General features: G+C 43.0%; 2 protein-coding genes across 2 annotated transcripts; one reads left to right on the top strand and one right to left on the bottom strand.

The window, feature by feature from the left end:
• Positions 1 to 10,570: 10,570 nt before the first annotated feature.
• LOC101478264 (olfactory receptor 11A1-like) lies at positions 10,571 to 11,500 on the top strand. The gene has a single exon (XM_004565049.3). It carries the CDS (start codon positions 10,571 to 10,573, stop codon positions 11,498 to 11,500), a length of 930 nt encoding a protein of 309 aa, XP_004565106.3.
• Positions 11,501 to 18,508: 7,008 nt separating this feature from the next.
• LOC101477991 (olfactory receptor 4B13-like) lies at positions 18,509 to 19,435 on the bottom strand. Its single transcript, XM_014408961.2, has one exon. The coding sequence runs from the start codon at positions 19,433 to 19,435 to the stop codon at positions 18,509 to 18,511; it is 927 nt and encodes a 308-aa protein (XP_014264447.2).
• Positions 19,436 to 20,703: the final 1,268 nt, after the last annotated feature.

Consider the following 20,703-nt stretch of genomic DNA (forward strand, 5'->3'; position numbering starts at 1 on the left):
TGATGAGAGTGTGAGGAGTATGTGTACATGTTTCATTTTGAAATATCTGCCCCCATTCACCTCCGCTTTTCCACCGTGGTGCGTCACCTAACTGGTGAAGCCATAAAAACCTGGTCCTGAATCTACGTCTCCATGACCAAACACCTGAAAGGGCATTCAAAGAACTGAGGGCAGAGTACGGTGACACACAGAGCTCCTCAGATCTATTGCTTGACTTCTACGAGCGTGCTCAGAGGTCGGGGGAGTCTGCCTGTTCATATGCGATAGCACTGGAGGCAACACTGGAAGAAAACCAAAGAGGAGGCAAGCCTTTCCCTGACCATGACAGTAAACTCACCTGGCAGTTCATATGGGGACTTAATGATGAGGATGTGTTCGCGAGGATCTCACCCATGAAGCCCCGGCTGTTGAGTTTCCGTGAGCTACAGGCTGAGCTCCGAAATCTAGCGAAAGAAACAAAAAGATTCCAGCCTCAAAACAAGTCAAAGAAATTAGCATTGAGCCAGGAGGAGCAGATGGCCGAGCTGAACCACCTTGAATTGAGAATTGCTGCTCCATCCTCTGCCACCCCGCTGAGAGTCCGACCACCTCCTGGGGCTACAACCCCAATGTCAGTGGTCACATGCTACCAGTGTGGGAAGCAAGAACATATAGCCTGGGTTTGCAGAGCAGTGCTCCCAGGGCCTGATCAGACATGGACACACGATCCTCTCGGCGAAGGTGGTCACACTTTTCTCCTCTCCTTTCCCTTATCTTCCCTGCTTAGCCTCTTATGTGCTTGTCTTGTCTCGTGATTTTTTTAAATTACTTTTTCCCTGGAACACTCTCTCACAGTCTGTTCTCTAAAACCTAAAAGAGGAATTATGGATTTGATCAACTGGTCCCTGAATGCAATTGTGACACCCTTTTCTCAACGAGAAGTCTGGGCTCGGGTGAGCCTGAGTGTCCTGGAGGGACTTTCCCTGCCGGATACACGATGGACGGGTGGCAGAACTGGAGGGTCGCGTGCCTGGCGGGACTGTCGATCGAAGACGCTGAAGATATCTATCTATTCGGAACCATGATAACAGGGTTCTTGCTGAGTTCTTGCTGGTTCTTCTGAGCTGGCTTGGCCCTGGCTTATCGAAGTATTAAGAAAGTGGAACCGGCTGTTAAAACCCCCACAAGGCTGCCCGGTGGGATTGAAACGATGGGACGAGGCGTGAGTTCTCAAAATGGGCTCATTGAGTGCAGCACGGATAAGATCTTGGAGAAGCTTACGGCTGCTGTGAATACTCAGAATAACACCTCTGAGCGCAAACTGGATACATCTTGGAGAAGCTCACTGTGGTCGTGAGTTCTCAGAATCGGCTCTTTGAGCACAAGAATGACAACATCACGGAGTGTAAGTTTGATTACATCATGGAGAAGCTCACGGCTCTCCAACGGGAGATTGAGAGACCAGTGTTGGAGTGTTAGAACAGCTTTGAAATTCTCATGAGCTGTTTGCACTAAAGTAAAAACTGCCATCACTTGATGCGGCTACCCCTTCAGCCCCAGCTGCGGTCTCAAGGCTGGAGCTGAACAAAAACACCCTGATAACAAACTGTAGTTAGACTGTTCTTCCCATTTTATGCAAGCTGGGTTGGCTGGAAGAATGTTTACTTAGCCTGGCAGGGCGAAGGACACTGTCTCAGCTGAACTCTGGAAACACACATACACATACACTGATACACATTCACTCATCCCCCCTCCCTTTCCAAACGCCTTCGATGCTTATTCCCTCCTGGAGAACACGGCGGGTCTGGGCCCAGCGCTGGAATAATAACACAGGGCAGGATGGCTGCTGTGTTTGCTTCGGATTACTCCTCACCCCCTACCCACCCCTGTTGCTTGTCACGTGCTCCATAATGTTGTGCTGTGGACATTTATGTGCTTTTTGTGCAGAGGAGTTTTTTTGTTTTCTGTTCTCATGCTGTCCTTCCAGGAGCCCAGCATGAGTAGAGGTCTCTTTTTTTCACTCTTGGACTTTCCCATTGTAGTGTACATTTCAGTGTTTTTCCGTAATACTACTGATCTCCGACCTGTCTCCCCATGTGATGTCTTTGTTGTGTATGTAAGGTCGGGGGGTGTCCCATTTCACTGCAGGGCAACTTGCATGTGACAAATAAAGTTCTGATTGATTGATTGATTGATTGATTTACACTCATTCAGCTCAGCCTTTAAACAGGTAAAGCCCATGGTCACCGGGGCAACCATGGGCGAGCAGCAAGTCACCATACTGCAGGTGAACAAAAGTGATGAAGGAGAGAGCACTCCCCTAGTGGGTCCCAGGAATGAGGGGGAGGTGGGAGTCAATGGAATGAAGTGCAGGGCACTCATCAACTCTGGCTCCTAGATAACCAGTATTACACATCAGTACTGGCGTAGCCACACCACCCTCCATAAACAAAAGCTACAGCCCTCAAAAGTACCCATGGAAGATGCAAGTGGCCAGAGTGTCACCTACCATGGTGTGCTACACATCAACCTGAAATTGATGGGGAGAGAGTTTAAGGGTGTGCCTGCTTTTGTTGTCACTAACTCAGAGTACCGCTCCTCTGTTCCCCTGCTTGTGGGAACCAGTGTTGGTCAAGTTACTTGAAAAAAGTAATCAGTAACTAATTACTGATTACTTCCCCAAAAAAGTAATCCCATTACTTTACTGATTACTTATTTTCAAAAGTAATTAATTACTTAGTTACTTAGTTACTTTTTAAAAACACGATTTACAACCTGAAGAGGTGATAAAGTGATAGATCTCTCAGCCCAATTCTACTTTTTCTGCATAATCCATCATACAAAATGTAATCAAATGGAAAAGTCTCTTTTTAAAACTTGTTTTATCAGTTTTAATCTTTTAACTTTATGCATCAAGCAAAATTTAATTATATGCAACATTCTGACTGGAAGAAATTAGTTTAACATTTAAACCTATTTTCTGCACATTCCAGCACATAAAATAAAATAATTTTTGTGTTTACACTCAGTCTTTCAAATAGATGCAAGTAAAACACAGCAGAAAATAAATAAAGTCAAAGACTCAGCGGTCCTGTTGCTCTATTTTCACCTGTAAAGCAGGAGTGGGGTAGGCGGAGGTTTACCCTGGTGCAGGTGTGCTGCGGTCAGTTGAAGAATCCGCGAGTTTCTCTGTGAGTTTCCCATCACGTCGTAGCTACTCGGTGCTTGTTCGGAAGTTTAGGGGTTTTTTTCGCTGTAAAAAGAAGTTTTCTTCCCACGCACAGCGGACACTAATGTTTTTGTCACTTTTTATGGAATCAGTACTTCCACGCTTTAAACGCTGCACGCTCATACTCTCTCCTGCACTCGATATGTGATCCATTGTTGATCTGCACACAGCTGTTGTCACGAACGTCGCACTCGCTTATGTCACTGTCGTGAGACATTCTCGCAAAAAATCACTGTTTTAGTAACGCAGTAATGCAGCGTTACTACGGGAAAGTAACGGTAATCTAATTACCGTTTTTGCAATAGTAATCCCTTACTTTACTCGTTACTTGAAAAAAGTAATCAGATTACAGTAACGCGTTACAAGTAACGCGTTACTGCCCATCTCTGGTGGGAACTAATGTCCTCCGTGCCTCCAGAAGCCACCTCCAGGCAACCTACAGCCAGCAGTTCCTTCTCAAGGTCAAGGAGACTCATCCGGAGTGGTACACCTCCCTACTAGAGATTGGGAGCACTGAACAGTGTGATATGGATGACACAGTGGGCCCCGTTGTTTACACTGGCCGTAAGGTACACATTCCAGCAGGGAAAGAGATGGATTTAATGTGCAAAATAAAAGCCGGACCGCAAAGAAAGACTTATACAGACCTAAATGAAGGTCACCCCTCCCTGCAGCTCACCCAAGACATTCCGGTTGCCAGAGTTCTTGCTGATGTAAAGAAAGGACTTGCCACTATCACCCAAGATGGCGCCAGTGTGTTCGGTTTGCCGTCTCTGTCTACGTCCTTGTCTTCTGTTGTTTTTTGTCCTTCTGCTCATATGCTATTCTGGTGGCTTTGCTTCGATTTCCTATGACCGGCTGACTCTTTTAAGTCTTCGCCCACTCCATACTTATGGGCCGGACCCCTACAGGCCGGAACCGTGTTGGAGCGTCAGTGATACCATCTCAACATAGATGGATTCTCGATCTGGTTCACGCTGTTTACTTTTAGACTGCTCAATCATCGATGGATTTAACCTGCTGAAAGTCAAGCATACCCAGCCCTTCCAGTGACCTGCTCGTCGGCTCGACTTTTATCATGAATGACTTTTTTACCACTACGGGTCTGGATTTACTGCTCCTGACAGAAACCTGGATTCGTCCTGGTGAGTCCTTTCCCTTTTCTGAGCTCCTTCCCCTAGACGGTGCTTTTTTCAGCTCACCGAGGCTTTCGGGTAGGGGTGGAGGACTTGCGGTGGTCTTTAGGAATAAATTCCGGATACGGCAGCTGCCCTCGCCAATGTTTGCTAGCTTTGAAGCACAATTATTGGAACTTGCTGGTCCCCCCACTGGCTCTTTGTGTTGTGGTCTACCGTCCTCCGAAATACAACAAGACTTTTATCAATGATTTTGCTGACTTTTTAGGATCTATTTGCTTAAATTATGACAGTCTTCTTATTGCTGGTTAACATTCATATCTGTTGTAAAGACGACAGGCTTGCCAAAGACTTTCTGGTTTTAGCTGATTCTTTTAATCTTACTCCGAGGGTAAATGCTCCAAAACACTCTAAAGGTCACACACTTGATTTGGTTTTCTCTCATGGATTGGACATTGGTGTCAGGGACACTAGCAACTTTGGGATTTCTGACCACTTTCCAGTCATTTTTCATGCTGATCTATACGAAACTGATCTGAACCCTGGGGGCCCTCGACGCCTTGGCCGTTTCAGTGATCCTGGGACTGTGGCTGAATGTGTCTTTCTCTGAATCTGTTCTCCCTGATACGGATGGCATCACACAGTCTTTATTTGATGACTTTGCCAACTCCCTACTTGCTATATGCACCTCCATACTGGACTCTGTGGCCCCTTCAAAACTGAAATGTCCTATATGCTGTTCCCGACCTTGATTAAATGACTCTACACGTGCCCTATGCCATACCTGCCACCAAGCTGAGAGGCGGTGGAAAAAGGATAGGCTCCAGGTGTCCCTTGTCCCAGCTGCTAAGATGGCTAAAGCGGCTTTTCTGTCAGCCATCGTTACTAATAATAGTCATAATCCATGCGTTTTATTCAATATTTTTAACTCCTTGGTTAACCCTTATCCTGAAGCATTGTGGCTGGCTTCTTCGGCTCTTTGTGAGCAGTTTTTAAATCACTTCACTGATAAAATCTCCACCTTAAGAGCCTTAAAAGCTTCGGGGATGTGCCAAGCCCCCGCTTTACGCTGCTCTATGACACTTGCTCAGTTTGAACCAGTGTCACTTCCTACCCTTAAGGGAATTATTGATCATCTAAAAAACTCAAATTCTGTTCACGACATTCTCCCATCTCGCATTATTAAGGAGGGATTTAATGTAATTAATGCAGAGGTCCTTCCCTGCCATGCGGGTACCTACTCCTCTTCCATTGCCCCCGTTATCTGTGGTGTCCCTCAGAGGTCTGTGCTGGGTCCTATGCTGTTTTCTCTATATATGTTACCCCTTGGTCGTATTATTGAAAAGTACAAACTCTTTTATCATTGCTACGCGGATGACATTCAAATTTATTTTGAATTGACCGAGGATGATACTTAGAATAGAATAGAATAGAATAGAATTCAACTTTATTGTCATTGCACATGCACAGGTACAGGGCAACGAAATGCAGTTTGCATCCATCCAGAAGTGCTTTAGTGATATAGATATATTACAATATATATTAGCAATAATATAGATATGTGAGTATATTACAGAAATGGGTCTATTATGGTATGTTATAATGTACACGGTATGAAGTATGTTGTGAACATTCTATAACTATAAGTATGTACAGGCTGTAGTGAGTACAAGCTATGTACAGGCTATGAACAGGATATAAATATGAAAAACTATACAGAATATGAAATAAATAACTTTACAGAAATCTGAGATATACAGCTATACAGAAATGGGAACTATGCAAGTTGTAAACAGTTGTAGGATTAAAAATTATCGAATGTACAGAATGATTATTTACACAGAGCTATACAGTAGTGCAGTTAAGATAAGTGAGATATAAGGTGGATTTGAAGCAGGCCGGTACCACAGCGTGGGCCAAGGACAGATTGAATATGTCTGTGAGCACTCCTGCAAGCTCCCCAGAACACGCTCTCAGAACACGCCCGGGGATGCCATCAGGACCTGCAGCCTTGTGGACATTGATCCTGTTCAGCACCGCTCCTACATTGGTGGGGGAGAGAGTCAGAGGTTGGTGGTCTGGCGTCATGTCTGCTTTGGTTGTGGTTGTGGGGTTCCCTCGCTTAAAATGAGCATAAAAGTTGTTGAGCTCGTTGAGGAAGGAGACATCAGAGGATGCGGGGGAGGGTTTGGTGGTCCTGTAGTCTGTAATGGTCTGGAGTCCTTGCCACATGCGTCAGGGGTTGGAGTTGGAGAAGTGTTCTTCTACCTTCCTTTTGTAATGGTGTTTGGCTTTTTTGATGCCCTTCTTTAGATTAGCCCTGGCTGTGCTGTAGGCGTGTGCATCTCCTGACCTAAAGGCGGTGTTGCGGGCCTTCAGGAGGAGACGAACATCCCGGTTCATCCAAGGCTTCTGGTTGGGGTACATGGTGATCCGTTTCTGGGTGGTGACACTGTCTGTGGTTTTGGAGATGTAATCCAGTACAGATGAGGCGTACTGGTCCAGGTCTGTGAGGGTGAACATATTCCAGTCTGTGTTTTTAAATCTGTCCTGGAGCACTGCGTCTGTCCCCTCTGGCCACACTTTAATTGTCCTCACAGCAGGTTTCACAGGTTGGATGAGTGGTGAATACCGAGGTGAGAGGAACAGGGAGAGATGGTCCGATTGTCCAATGTGGGGGAGGGGTGTGGCTTTGTAGGCTCCAGCCAGGTTGGAATACACATGGTCTAAAGTCTTGTCTCCTCTGGTGTGGCAGGAGACATGTTGGTGGAATCTGGGGAGGACTGTCTTTAAGTTGGTGTGGCCAGCACCCCTATGGGGCTGTTTGAAGCAAATCGTATGCCCTTTGGATTACAGAATGCTCCCTCCTCCTTTCAGAGACTCATGACCTGCTGCTTTGGTGATATGAACTTCACCCACCTTCTAATCTATCTTGATGACCTCATCATATTCTCCAAAACCTTTGATGAGTATCTGGAAAGACTGCAGCTGGTGTTCGATCGGCTTCGGGAGCATGGCGTGAAGTTAAAGCCTTCTAAGTGCCAGCCTGTGAGAAAGGAGGTTCAGTATTTGGGTCACTTCGTGTCTGCTGAGGGGATCTGGACAGACCCAGAGAATATCAGCAGGGTGAAAAGTGGCAGTGGTTTGCATCATATCTATCTAATAGACTCCGATTTGTTCATGTAAATGGAGAGTCCTCTTGTCATGTTTGGTGCTGTGGCAGGCATGATGTAGGACCCAAATGCAGGCTCATAAACAGAAAAGTAAACTCAAAGAGCTTTATTGCTGCACATGCAAGAGCCAAATATAAAAGTGCTAACCCAAACTAGAAACATGGAACTAAAATTAGGAAACTGGGAAAATTACAACGGACAGAGGAAACCACAGGGCTTATATACACACCACTACCACTCAGTAGTGAGGGAATAGGAAGCAGGAGAGAAACACAGCTAGGACTAATCTGATGTAACAAAGTGAGGAGGAAGCAAAACTGAAAACCCAGGACACAAGACCTTCAAAGTAAAACAGGAAATACAAGATAGGCACAGAGAAACCAACTAAACAAGGAGACACAGCACACAGGGAAGACAGAGTGAACATGAATCACAGAGACAAGAGTACCAAATGAGACATGGAGACATGTCTAACTGGGGAAACGCAGCAGCTCAAATGGAGACTCATACACCAGCATTTCACCCACATTTGCAACTAAAACAGACCTGCAATACAAACTTATTCGGGAGCAGTGTGTGAATAGAAAGTCTGACAATATTGAGCCCACCCCCCAGTTTTTAACAAAAAGACTGATTACACAACAACAGCAGTGATGGTGACACTGGCACAGTTTAACGTTGAGGCGGAGTCTGTTTATGCACCATCACGAGTAAAGAGGCGGAGCTGTTACTGGTTGAGTGAAAGAAAACAGTCACAGTCCCTGTGATCACCATTCAAATCTTTACTTGGTAAAAGCTTGTGTGAGTCCATCAACAAAGCCCCTGATCAACAAACTCTGACATGAAGAAAAGCGAACTCTGTAGCTGCTCCATCCACCGCTGTTCATTTTACAAATAATCTGCAGCAAAGCTCCAGAAGTTGTATTATAGGGAGCCCCGCAGGGGACATGGGAGAAAAAAAATTAAGACGGACTTTTGCGAGATCTCGCAAAAGTTTTAGCCGCATTCTTCGGAGGCCGCCAGCTCAAAGCCGACCGGGAGGTCAAGGCACGATGTGCCGCGAGAGCGGTGTTCCTCCTGGCTGTAGTAGGTCTCGACCTCCCGTTAGCTTCGAGCTAGTGGGTGTCAGATCTCCGAAAACGTCGGAGCACTTTTGCAAATATGTGATGTCTTGTAAACCGAGCAGGTATCTGACGTTTACACAGCTACATTCACGCCTCAAAATATCTTAAAAGTGTATTTTGTGACCCAGAAAGAGTAAAATTACAACTAAGTAGCTGCCGCCATTGTTGGAATTCAACTTTTGCGAGCTCCCGAGTTTGTTTTGCAAGATCTCGGAAAAGTTTTGCGAGATCCCGAGTTTGTTTTGCGAGATCTCACAAAAGTTTTGCGAGATCCCGAGTTTGTTTTGCGAGATCCCGAGTTTGTTTTGCGAGATCTCACAAAAGTTTTGCGAGATCCCGAGTTTGTTTTGCGAGATCCCGAGTTTGTTTTGCGAGATCCCGAGTTTGTTTTGCGAGATCCTGAGTTTGTTTTGCGAGATCTCACAAAAGTTTTGCGAGATCCCGAGTTTGTTTTGCGAGATCCCGAGTTTGTTTTGCGAGATCCCGAGTTTGTTTTGCGAGATCTCACAAAAGTTTTGCGAGATCTCGAGTTTGTTTTGCGAGATCTCACAAAAGTTTTGCGAGATCCCGAGTTTGTTTTGCGAGATCCCGAGTTTGTTTTGCGAGATCCCGAGTTTGTTTTGCGAGATCTCGGAAAAGTTTTGCGAGATCCCGAGTTTGTTTTGCGAGATCTCGGAAAACAAACTCGGGATCTCGCAAAAGTCCGTCTTAATTTTTTTTTCTCCCAAGTCCCCTGCGGGGCTCCATAGTATTAAAATACATGAATGAATTGATAACTTAGTCTGATGCATGTTTAAATTACACAGCCTAATGAAGCCTGAAGGACGCTGTCCAATTTTACATGGAAGCCATCAAGGGGGAGCCTAAAGGGGGGCATGCGGTGTACTAGACCATATTTCTTTCAAGGTGAAATTCTATTAAATAGTATCTAAATTAAATTGTGGTAATATTTAAAAATATAAAAATTAAAGCTTTTTTCAAAATCTAATAAAGCCATTAAAAATGTACACGGGCCAGTAAAACTCTGAGTCACTGACCTGAGGGATTTTAGGTTGGAAACAGAATTATTGTTAATATTAATGAAGGTATACACCATCATAACATTTGTTTTCAGCATCAAAGCACAGGGCAAACTTCCCAATGCTGACACACTCGCTTTTCTTCATTGCAGCCATCACATTCTCCTTTAAAGGACACGAACAGACTCAAACTCATTTATTCAGGCACACATTTAAACAAGCATGCACACATGTAAGAGTAAAGATTCATTTGTTGTGCCTTAGTCTAGGCTGCACATTTATCTTATCTTATTTGACCCTACTTGAAAGTATTTATATATTTTTGCATTTAAGAAAATGTTTTATTTAAAAAATTGAATCTAATAATGACACGTGAATCCAAATGGGTTGTTTTGTTTCTTTTTGACAAATGAGCAGTTAATTTTGAAAGACCTGTATTTTTTTTTAAATTAATCAATTACTAAAATAATTGATAATTGCAGTCCTACTATGAACCACTAAAAATATTTTTAAGAAAGCACAGTAAAATGTAGGACGACGACCATGCAACATTCAGCATTTATTTGTTTGTTTGTCTGCCAATAATAAGACATGAATATTAACCAGTGTGACCTTTCATAATGAGGTCACACTGCTGTGGGCGTCTTCTAAACGTTTTAAAGAAGCCTAAGCAGAGTTTCAGCGGCTCCAGCAGGCTGAAGCTGACTCAGACTCACTGAACGTTTCAGGCTTTGAGTTGTAAGTTGTGACTGGTTGTTGTTTCAAATTGGGCTTCAAATTTTAGTTCTACGTCATGCGAAACAAACACAAGTTTGAAAGAGCTGCCTCACAGCTTCCAGTCAAGTCAACACCAAAATGTAAAGAACTGTTTTTTCGTGTGAACAATAGTAACTGAATGAAAACAAGGCTCATGAAAAATTCCACACAGCTTTCAGATTTCATACTTGGTGCCTACTTTGACGGTGGGACTTTCAGGTACTTATATTTCACTATTGTCATGTCTCTGTATGTGTTTATATTTGGATCTAATCTCCTGCTGATTGTGGTTATCTGTGTGAACAGAAGCTTACATGAACCTATGTACATGTTTCTGTGCAGCCTGTTTGTGAATGAGCTGTATGGTAGCACAGGGCTGTTTCCGTCCCTCCTGGTTCAGATCCTCTCTGATGTTCACACTGTTTCTGCTCCTCTCTGCTTCCTGCAGGTTTTCTCTGTCTACTCTTATGGAAGTATAGAGTTTTTAAACTTAGCAGTCATGTCGTATGACAGGTATCTTGCTATCTGTTGTCCTCTGCAATACAACAAACTGATGACATCTAACAAAGTTACTAAACTCATTGTAGCGGTATGGTCACCACCACTTCTTGTGAATTTCCTGACACTGCCTTTGATCGTTCCTTTAAAACGGTGTGGAAACATTATAAACAAAGTGTACTGTGACAACCATTCCATCGTGAAGCTGGCCTGCTCTGACACCACACTGAATAACATCTATGGACTCACTGTTAGTGCCTTGTCAGTCTTTGGGCCTTTAATTGTAATCCTGTACACCTACATGAGGATCCTGAAAGTCTGTTTTTCTGGATCCAAACAGACTCGACAGAAAGCCGTCAGCACCTGCACGCCTCACCTCGCTTCTCTGCTCAACTTCTCCTTTGGAGCCTGCTTTGAAATACTGCAGAGCAGATTTAACATGAACAGTTCACCAAATATGTTGAGGATATTTCTATCACTTTACTTTCTGACATGCCCACCGCTCTTCAACCCTTTAATGTATGGACTGAATCTCTCCAAAATCCGTGTAACATGTAAAAATCTTATAACACATATAATTTGTTAGTATGAACTAATACATTTTGAGATTTTTCTTTATGTTATTGGACCATTTTATCTAACTGTGTAAGTTTATAGTGTATTATAGTATATAATATACTATTATAAGTGCTATTAGTATATTTACTCATACTGAACTCCAACCTGATTTAGTTTTGCTAATACAAACTCAGAATTTATTGTACTAAAGTGAAGCTGTATGAAACTTCTGTGTATAACTTTAAATTGTTTATAGGGTCAACAAAATTTAAAAGCATTTTTTTCACAGTCCTGGTGACACATTTTTAAAAGATATATTTTTACAAAATGACTCCTGAGTTCATCAAAATATATTTTAAACCTATATTAAAATGTATGTTTTCTCCTTTAATCCTTCCTGTCGTGTTCGATTTACAACTTAAAACACCCATAAATATTGTGTTTTACATCTGATTGCCCCAAGGCCTTATGACATCCTCCACACTATGCACTTGAACATATAAAAGTGACCAGCACCTCTTTCAGTGAATTTTGAGTGTTTTAATCAACTTTGTTACACCTGTGGTGTTCCCAGTCAAAAGTGATCGCCATAGGAAATGAATGGGAATGAATGGGAGTGGACAGTCAGAGGAGAAGAAGCACGTTGGATTTTCATGAGTAAAGCTGCACTACCACTGGCATCTGGGGAAGAGAACACCATTGGGACTTTTTCACATTTAGAACTGTTTTTGGGGCACTGTAAATAAAATGTACTGTGTCCAGTCAATGAGAGACCGATGCCTGGGTCCTTTCTTCCCGCTAACCTTGACATTTCAGGGCTCTAGAGTGAGACCAATTTTTCAATGGTGCGACTAAAAAACATCCTAGTTCGCACCGGTGAGACCAACTGTTTGAGTAAAGAAAAAAAAAAGGAAAAGTTTCCGCAACTCTGAAAGTCTCCGTGTGGTCAACCACAGACACACATTATGCCCCTATCGTGGTCTAAACCAATCAGATATAGTCAAGGGCGGGACCTCTCTGATTGGCTGTGGTCCAGTTGAAAGTGCAGGTGGATAGAGAGAGGTGAGTAGCTTGAATGAAGCGATAAAGCTCAAAAACTATTTCAACAACCACCAAACAGCAAATAAGAGCAGGTAAACGGGTTCCACACAAAGACGTAAACACAGAGCGGACCGACGCCTCAGAATCAGCGTTCTCTTTCTCGGCTTTCTCACCTGACGGACCGTACACGGACACACCGTCGGGGCTGAAAGCCGACAGCTCACTGATTCTGATGTGTCGGCGGGTCCGCACTTTGTGTTTACGTCTTTTTTGCGCTAGAAAAGTGCACATGTAAAACTGCGGTTTTAAGTGACGCGGTTGAAAAACAAGTTGGCAAAAAGTTGGTCTAGAGCCCTGCATTTGAGCCACATGTTCAAAAATGAGGAAAAGTTTAGTATGAAGTTTTAATAGTAGTAGTATAAGCTTTGCTCAGTAACTGAGCATTCCTGATGAACCTCTTTCTACACAATCATGTTTAACTAGTTCAGCCATGAGCTCATAACCCCCCCACCCCCCGCCCACACAGGAAAGACATTGAATAAAATATTTCTGGTGGCCTTCAGTGGATAAAGATGTGTGTCATGAACCAACAGGTTCGCCCAGGAAAGTGGACCCAAAAGTGCAGACAAACACGGGCGAGGAATGCTTACAGTGACATTTATTTAAAAAAGGTGGTCTAAAGTGACGAGGGGGCCCAAAAAGGCTGGTTGCAGGAACGAGGAAGAGGTCAGAGAGCCGAGGGAATATTCTGTAACAGAGGGAGAGGTAGTTAAAATCGGAAGAGAAAACTAGAGCTTAATAACTAGAAACTGGAGAATAGTTCGCTTTACTGTGCCAGTCTGGGTTAGTATCACTGAGGGGAGGGGAGAGAGGTCCGTGGAAAGCATCTGGAGGCTCTCAAGCTGAAGCGTGGAGGTTAGAGAGCAGGCGGGCGAACAGGCTGGGAGACAGGGACTGTCCCAGTAAGGTGAAGCCAGGGTTGAAAGTCCGCTGAATGAAGGGAAGACAGGAATTACTCCAAGAGATAAATCACACAAGGAAAACCACAAAGGGAAACGTCATTTACCACCGAGAAGAGTAGAACAAACTGGCGAGGAGGAGCCGGTTGAGTCAGCTGAAGTAGGTCTCCCACTGATTGCTCGCAGCCGAGGCTCAGTTGAAGCACTGAAAGGGATGGCTCAGCAGCCACAGAAGGAAACCCCCTCCATGTACTCCCACGGACCAGGACAGCGTGAGAGAATATGTTTCAGCCTGCACCACTTGTGCCCAAATTAAGCGCCAAGCTCTACCATCTTGTGGTCTCCCGCAGCCACTCACAGTCCCACGCAGGCCCTGGTCTCACGTCACACTTGACTTTGTGACCAGTTTACCTCCTTCAAATGGCAAGATAGTAATTCTCGATATAGTTGACATGTTTTTCAAGGCCGGTGATTTCCTAGCCCTACAAAAGATTCCCACAAAGACAGCTAATCTTATGGTGGAACATGTTTTGGTGCTCCATGAACTCCCTTTAAAAATGGTGTCAGATCGTGGTCCCCAGTTGGGGTCTCAAGTGTGGAGGACTTTCTGTAGCACGCTGGGCGCTAAGGTTCGTTTGAGCTCTGTGCTCTATCCCATAATCCTCCTTCTAACACACGTGCCCAGGGTAGACTATGTCTTTTTGAAGCCTCCCTCGAGTACCAGACTTCATGTTTCCAGCTGTGGAGCAGGACCTGGGCTTTCCCTCCATCCATCATCTACAAAAGATTAACTGAGTATGGGAATGCACCAGGGTAGGGCTGCTCGATATAACGATTTAAATCGGATGATGATATAAAAATGTCTATCGTTTCATTTCACGCTAACGTTTGTTTCGTGGTGTCGCAAAATAAGCTGTTTACGGCAATATTTGTTCATGGTTTTGATGGTCACTGTAGTTATTATTAATTTCTTAAAGTTCTCTCTTTCTCTTATATTTTATATAACCACTACGGACGCACAAGCCCCTGTTTTTATGCGTTGTGGTTAGCAACAACGATGGTAGCACCACCGTGTGTCCGGTTGTTTATTTTCCACGTAAACCTTTCACAATAAAGCTTAAGATCCTGTTGAGACTTTTCAAAATAAACTGAATCACGTGAAAGAGCAGATTATTTACGGATGAGAAGTAAAAAAGAGCCGCCAGGTGCTAAAAAATAAACCTTAGACGCAAACGTTAGAACAGCTTTTCCCCGCAGCACGCCGTGTAATAAATACTCACAAAGAAAACGGCGCCGTTACAACTTATGTCTAAAAATGTATCGTTTCATGCATCGGTTAAAACACTCGACTCCAGCTACACGACGCGCAGCTGGAAACACTTCACACAAGTTGAGCTGCCCGAGATTCACAGAATTTACAGGAAATGTTACATTTTTGTGATTTATATCGTTATCGGACGATAGAATTCTTATATCGGGATATGAGATTTTGGTCATATCGCACAGCCCTACACCAGGGTACTGTGGCAACGCACGGCTGAGCAGAACCATTACCTGCCAGATCGGAGGGACCCTGGCCTCATGGTACACCCTGAGGTGACCCTGAATCCTCCCTTAGTTATGCTGCAATAGACGTAGGCTGACGGGGGATTCCCATGATGCATTGAGTTTTTCCTTTCCAGTCACCTTTCTCACTCACTATGTATTAACAGACCTCTTTGCATTGAATCATATCTGTTATTAATCTCTGTCTCTCTTCCACAGCATGTCTTTATCCTGTCTTCCTTCTCTCACCCCAACCAATCACAGCAGATGGCCCCGCCCCTCCCTGAGCCTGGTTCTGCCGGAGGTTTCTTCCTGTTAAAAGGGAGTTTTTCCTTCCCACTGTTGCCAAAGTGCTGCTCATAGGGGGTCATATGCAGTGTTGGGGAGTAACGGAATACATGTACTGCCGTTACGTATTTAAAATACAAAATATGAGTAACTGTATTCTGTTACAGTTACCGTTTAAAAAGGTGGTATTCAGAATACAGTTACTTTGTTGAAATAAATGGATTACACTGCGGTACTTTCCTGTTTCATTTTGTCGCGGGTCAGGACTGTTTGGGTTTTGTTTGACAGCTACGTTCTTTCGTTCCAGGCGGCAGCGTTACGGTTGCCATGGTTACAGGGCGACGCTCTCTCTCTCTCTGTGACTGTGTGTTTCCTGGGTGAGAGAGGCCTTTTCGTTGTTGTTGTTGTTGTTGTTGTGCTAAGCTAACAGGCAGAATGCTACAAGCATAGCTCTAAAGAATGTAGCATCATGGGCAGTGTAGTCCGTGCTGCAGGGAGAATGGACTGCCATACACGTTATGTGTCTGTGAGCGAGGAGGAAGAAAAAGGCGAGTGGAAAGGTACGAGTTGTCATCGAGGAAAAACGGGAGCTGGAAGCATGTAAATATAATAATAACCACTGCAGCCAAGAAGAGAGCCTGACGAGCCCAGTTGTAAGTAAGCTATTAAGACTCGACTGTACACCGTGTTCCTGTTTTCCTCCGAAAACAATAAGTTCTGTTGGAGCAGCCTTTCAACGCCTCTCTCTGTCTCAAAGTTGACCCACACAACAAAGTAAAGCTATTTTTCGGCTACGAGCCGACAGGGACCCCGCCGTATTAGTCAGAGGTCCCTTTACTACAGTTCGGAGTCGCGGACCTTCAGTAATAGTAATAAATCACACAGCAATAGTACATTCAGCATGATAATATATTAAGTAATCCAAAGTATACAGAATACGTTACTCTCATTGAGTAACGTAACGGAATACGTTACAGAATACAGTATTCTGTAATCTGTAATGGAATACATTTTAAAAGTAACCTTCCCAACACTGGTCATATGATTGTTGGGTTTTTCTCTGTATCTATGAAGCGCCTTGAGGCGACTTATGTTGTGATTTGGCGCTATATAAATAAAATTGAATTGAAATTGAATTGAATGGTACACACAGTGTCAGAAGGTCTGGATGTCTGCAAAGGTTATTGTACTGCCTCTGCTATGGTTGGGTAGTCAGCTAAACTCCTTCCCCACATCAAGACTCTGATGACACGATTCCCGGTTCACAGGTTTATTGACACAGGGAAAGGTGAAACTGTAACAAACCACAATGCTACCAAAGGCATAGGATGTATGTGGATGCCACTGGATTTATCTGGCTAAGGCCACCATGCTGCACATGCCTTCTCCTTAATTCACAGACTTACTTTCTGTTTACCGACGACATCATGTCCTATTACAGACTACAGGTTTTAAGGTGGCACCAGAGAGTTACAATTGCATATTTAAACATTTACCAAATCCAAGAAAACAGTCTACCTTAAAAACTTTTGATATCAGAACAGTTATCACTTTAAATCTATTTTCTAGGAAATTAGCCCTCCGGCTCATATGAAACATCAGTGCTTAGTCCTACAGCGTTTAGTCTCAAACTGACTGCGTCTCTGAAATTCGTCCTACAGTCCACATGTCCCAGATTAAGCCTTTCAGGTGCTCTTCCCTTACAGTCATCTTCTTGTGCATTAATCCTTTGCACTCACAGTTTTTTTTAAAGAGTTTTTACAAGAATTAGCTTATTCCTCCACAGTGTGTGACAAAATCATGCTTTACAAAGGAGTTTTCTTTCTCTAGGCAATATCAAAGCAAGTTGCTTAACTGCAATTTAAAAAAAAAAGAGTCCTGTAAGACTTTCTGTATTTTTTTTACATGTATGACCAAAAATACTCTTTGATTTTCAAATGGTAAATGTACTGCCTCTTATACAGCCCCTTTGTACTCTAACTAAGCCCACAAAGGGTTTTACACAACTTGCCTCGTTCAGTCATGAACACCTATTCACACAAGCACCTCTTTCTATGTTCTTTCTATCATAAGTGAGTTCTGACATTTCCACCAGTCTTGAAATAGACAAAAACAGAACTGAATGACAGCATGCACACTTAGACATTTATTGGAGAAGATGATGTGATATTATATGATAGAATAATAATAATATAATATATATTATTATCTGTAAGTGAGCTCATCCATCTATTAAACATTCTCACAATAACTCCTGCACATAATCTTTAGCACACTGCAGATGGACAAAGGGCAGACAGTGTTCTTTGTCCAGAGACATTGCTTTCTCCATACAGCACTGCCATGGACACCAGTGCTGTTCAGATCTCTCTTAAAGCTGGATCTATGAACAGTGGGCAAGAGGGAGGCCTTATCTTCTTAGGAATTACTCAAGGTTCGTCTTTACATCCACCAGGTGACTGGAAACCCTTCTGAGAATTTGATTACCATTTTTTAAACACCCCAATAAAAAAATCTTCTCACATTTGAAAATGTAATATCATCTACTTTTGTAAACTTTCCCTATTAAGCAGACAGTTAAGAGTGACACTAGTGGATGTTGAGAGATTAAGGAGTGAACATTCAGGATGAGACTAGCAATGATGTAACCACAGACTGAGTTAAATGCAGCTGTGAGTTGAGTGTTTAAAGTAGCTACCAGTGGGAGTAAAGGATACTGCTGGTTAGGCCATGATAAAGTTGATAAACAAATAATAAGGTTACTTAGGCAACTAACGCCTCGCATGTTTACTACTAATTGTCAGTCAAAACATGATGAGCAAACAGCAATTTACTTTATGTTTGTATTTTAGAGTTTGTTGCTAAGTCTCTCCTATGAGGATAATGATAGCCTTGAATTTCCTCTTTTTGAATTTCCACTGACTGTGGCTTAAAGTTCAAACTCTTCAAAGATACCTTTGCACATTTAAATCCTGTGGAGTAATGCTATGTCCAAGTTACTCAGAAATCAGATTTTTCATAGTACGATACATTTTCTCAAAGATTGCCGTGAAGATCTAACTTCATTCAGTGTGCTAAAAATGATCAGGACATGTAAAATACTGATTGCAATGCTGTCTCGTATACTAAAGTACAGACATGGAACATGCATTAGGCACTAAATGTACATTAATGGGTAAACTGGGATGACAAAGTACACACAACTATTTTATGTTTGTTATCAGACTTTTACAGATGTTGCGGATTTTGGTCATTTTCAGGCCGTACATCACAGGATTGAAGAGCGGCTGGCATGTAAGAAAATATAATGATAAAAATATGCGCAGCATGTTTGGCACATTTTTCATATTAAATCTGCTCTGTAAAATTTCAAAGCTGGCTCCAAAGGAAAAGTTCAATATGGAAGCCAGGTGAGGCGTGCAGGTACTGATAGCCTTCTGTCTCGTCTGATCAGAACCAGAAAAACAAACCAGCAGAATCTTCATGTAGGTGTAAAGAATGAAAAGCAAAGCACCAAAGATCATGCTAAAAGTAGCAAGGAGGCCATACAAGTTGATCACAGTGGTGTCTGAGCATGCCAACTTCACAACAGAGTGTGTGTCACAGTATACTTTATAAATTGTGTTTCCACACAGCTGCAAACGTGAGGTCAAATATAATAAGGGAGCCATTGCAAAACAAGGATAGAACCACGTTGCAGCTATAAGTATGGCGATTTTTTTTGATGTCATATGTGTGTTGTATTGCAGAGGACAGCAGATAGCAAGGTACCTGTCGTAAGACATGATGGCTAAATTTAAATATTCTACAGCCCCATATATATGAACACAGAAAACCTGCAGGAAACAGATACCGGTAGAAACAGTGTGAACATCAGAGAGGATCTGAACCAGGAGGGACGGAAACAGCCCTGTACTACCATACAGCTCATTCATAAACAGGCTGCACAGAAACATGTACATAGGTTCATGTAAGCTTCTGTTCACACAGATAACCACAATCAGCAGGACATTGGAACCTACAATGAAAAAATATAAAGCAAGAATAACAAAGAAGCACAAGTTAGTTACATGTCCTGTGTCAAAATAGCCAGTAAGGGTGAAAAAGGAGACCTGTGTGGTGTTTATCATGATTGTTCTTTGGATTTAGAACAATTGACTGGTTCATCTAAAAAACTTATTAAACTATCTTTTGTTATAGAAGTGAAAAATTAAATATGTTTAAAGTTGGAGTGAAATGGGCCATCATGCAACCTAAATATCAACTACAAAGGAAGATAAGTGAGTGTAATAACACTGAAGAGTTTCATTTTCAGGCAAGTTAAAAAGTAAATAAAGGTTAGTTCAGAAATAAGTCACAAAAGATTTGTGATGTGTGGTTTTGATCATTAGCCTGCTGTGCTTTGGCTCCTGTCCCAAGTGAGCTTAAACTCTACAGGCAGCTTCTTATAAAGCTGCCTGTAGAGAGGGGTGTGTGTGTGTGTGGGGGGGGGGCGTGTTCTGGCGAGCTTGCAGGACTGCTGACAGACATATTCAACCACGCTGTGGTACCAGCCTGCTTCAAATCCTCCTCCATCGTCCCCATACCCCAAAACTCCAACCCATCAAGCCTCAACAACTACCACCCAGTAGCACTCACCCCCATCATCACTAAGTGCTTAGAGCAGCTGGTCCTAGCACATAGGGCTGCCACGATTAGTCGACTAGTCACGATTACGTCGACTATCAAAATTGTCGACGACTGATTTAATAGTCGACGCGTCGTTTGAAGCTTTGTAAGATCACAAAAGACGCAGGAATAAGTAGCAGGATTTAAGAGTGTAATAACGGACTGAAACAGAAGATGGCAGCACTGCATGTACAAGGATGCCAGCTACCGTTAAACCCCGAAGAAGAAGAAGAAGAAGAAGCAGCTGTGTCCCAGAATTCATAGCGCAGCCCAGCTCAGTTTCCAACAATGGCGGCAGCTAGTTAGTTTTAATATTACTCTTATTATTCTTTCTGGGTCACAAAATAAACGATTAACATATTTTCAGGCGAGAATGTAGCTGTGTAAACCTCAAATATCTGCTCAGTTTATCAAGACACCGCATATTTTCAAAAGCGCTCCGACGTTTTCTGAGACGTCTGTTACCCACTAGCTCGATAGCTAGCCGGGAGCTAGGCTAACTAGAGCCGTGAGAACACCGGACTCCCGGCAAATCTTTTTCAAACCCACCGCCGTCTTTCGCTACTCAGGTTAAACATGATATATGAGTCACTTAGATAACTTAACAATGTTATTGTTTGTTTTTTTTAGTATTTTATTTGTTCCTGAGTAAATCGGTTTGGCTGAGATTAAAGTTATCGTTTTTACACAGCTGAATAAACCACAAGCAGACAGCTGATTATCAGAAGTG

The sequence above is a fragment of the Maylandia zebra genome, linkage group LG14, assembly GCF_041146795.1.
Source record: "Maylandia zebra isolate NMK-2024a linkage group LG14, Mzebra_GT3a, whole genome shotgun sequence".
Lineage (NCBI taxonomy): Eukaryota > Metazoa > Chordata > Actinopteri > Cichliformes > Cichlidae > Maylandia > Maylandia zebra.

Excerpts from the sequence above, each read along its gene's own strand:
- LOC101477991 (XM_014408961.2), bottom strand. The coding sequence starts at position 19,435 with ATGATAAACACCACACAGGTCTCCTTTTTCACCCTTACTGGCTATTTT.
- LOC101478264 (XM_004565049.3), top strand. The coding sequence starts at position 10,571 with ATGAAAAATTCCACACAGCTTTCAGATTTCATACTTGGTGCCTACTTT.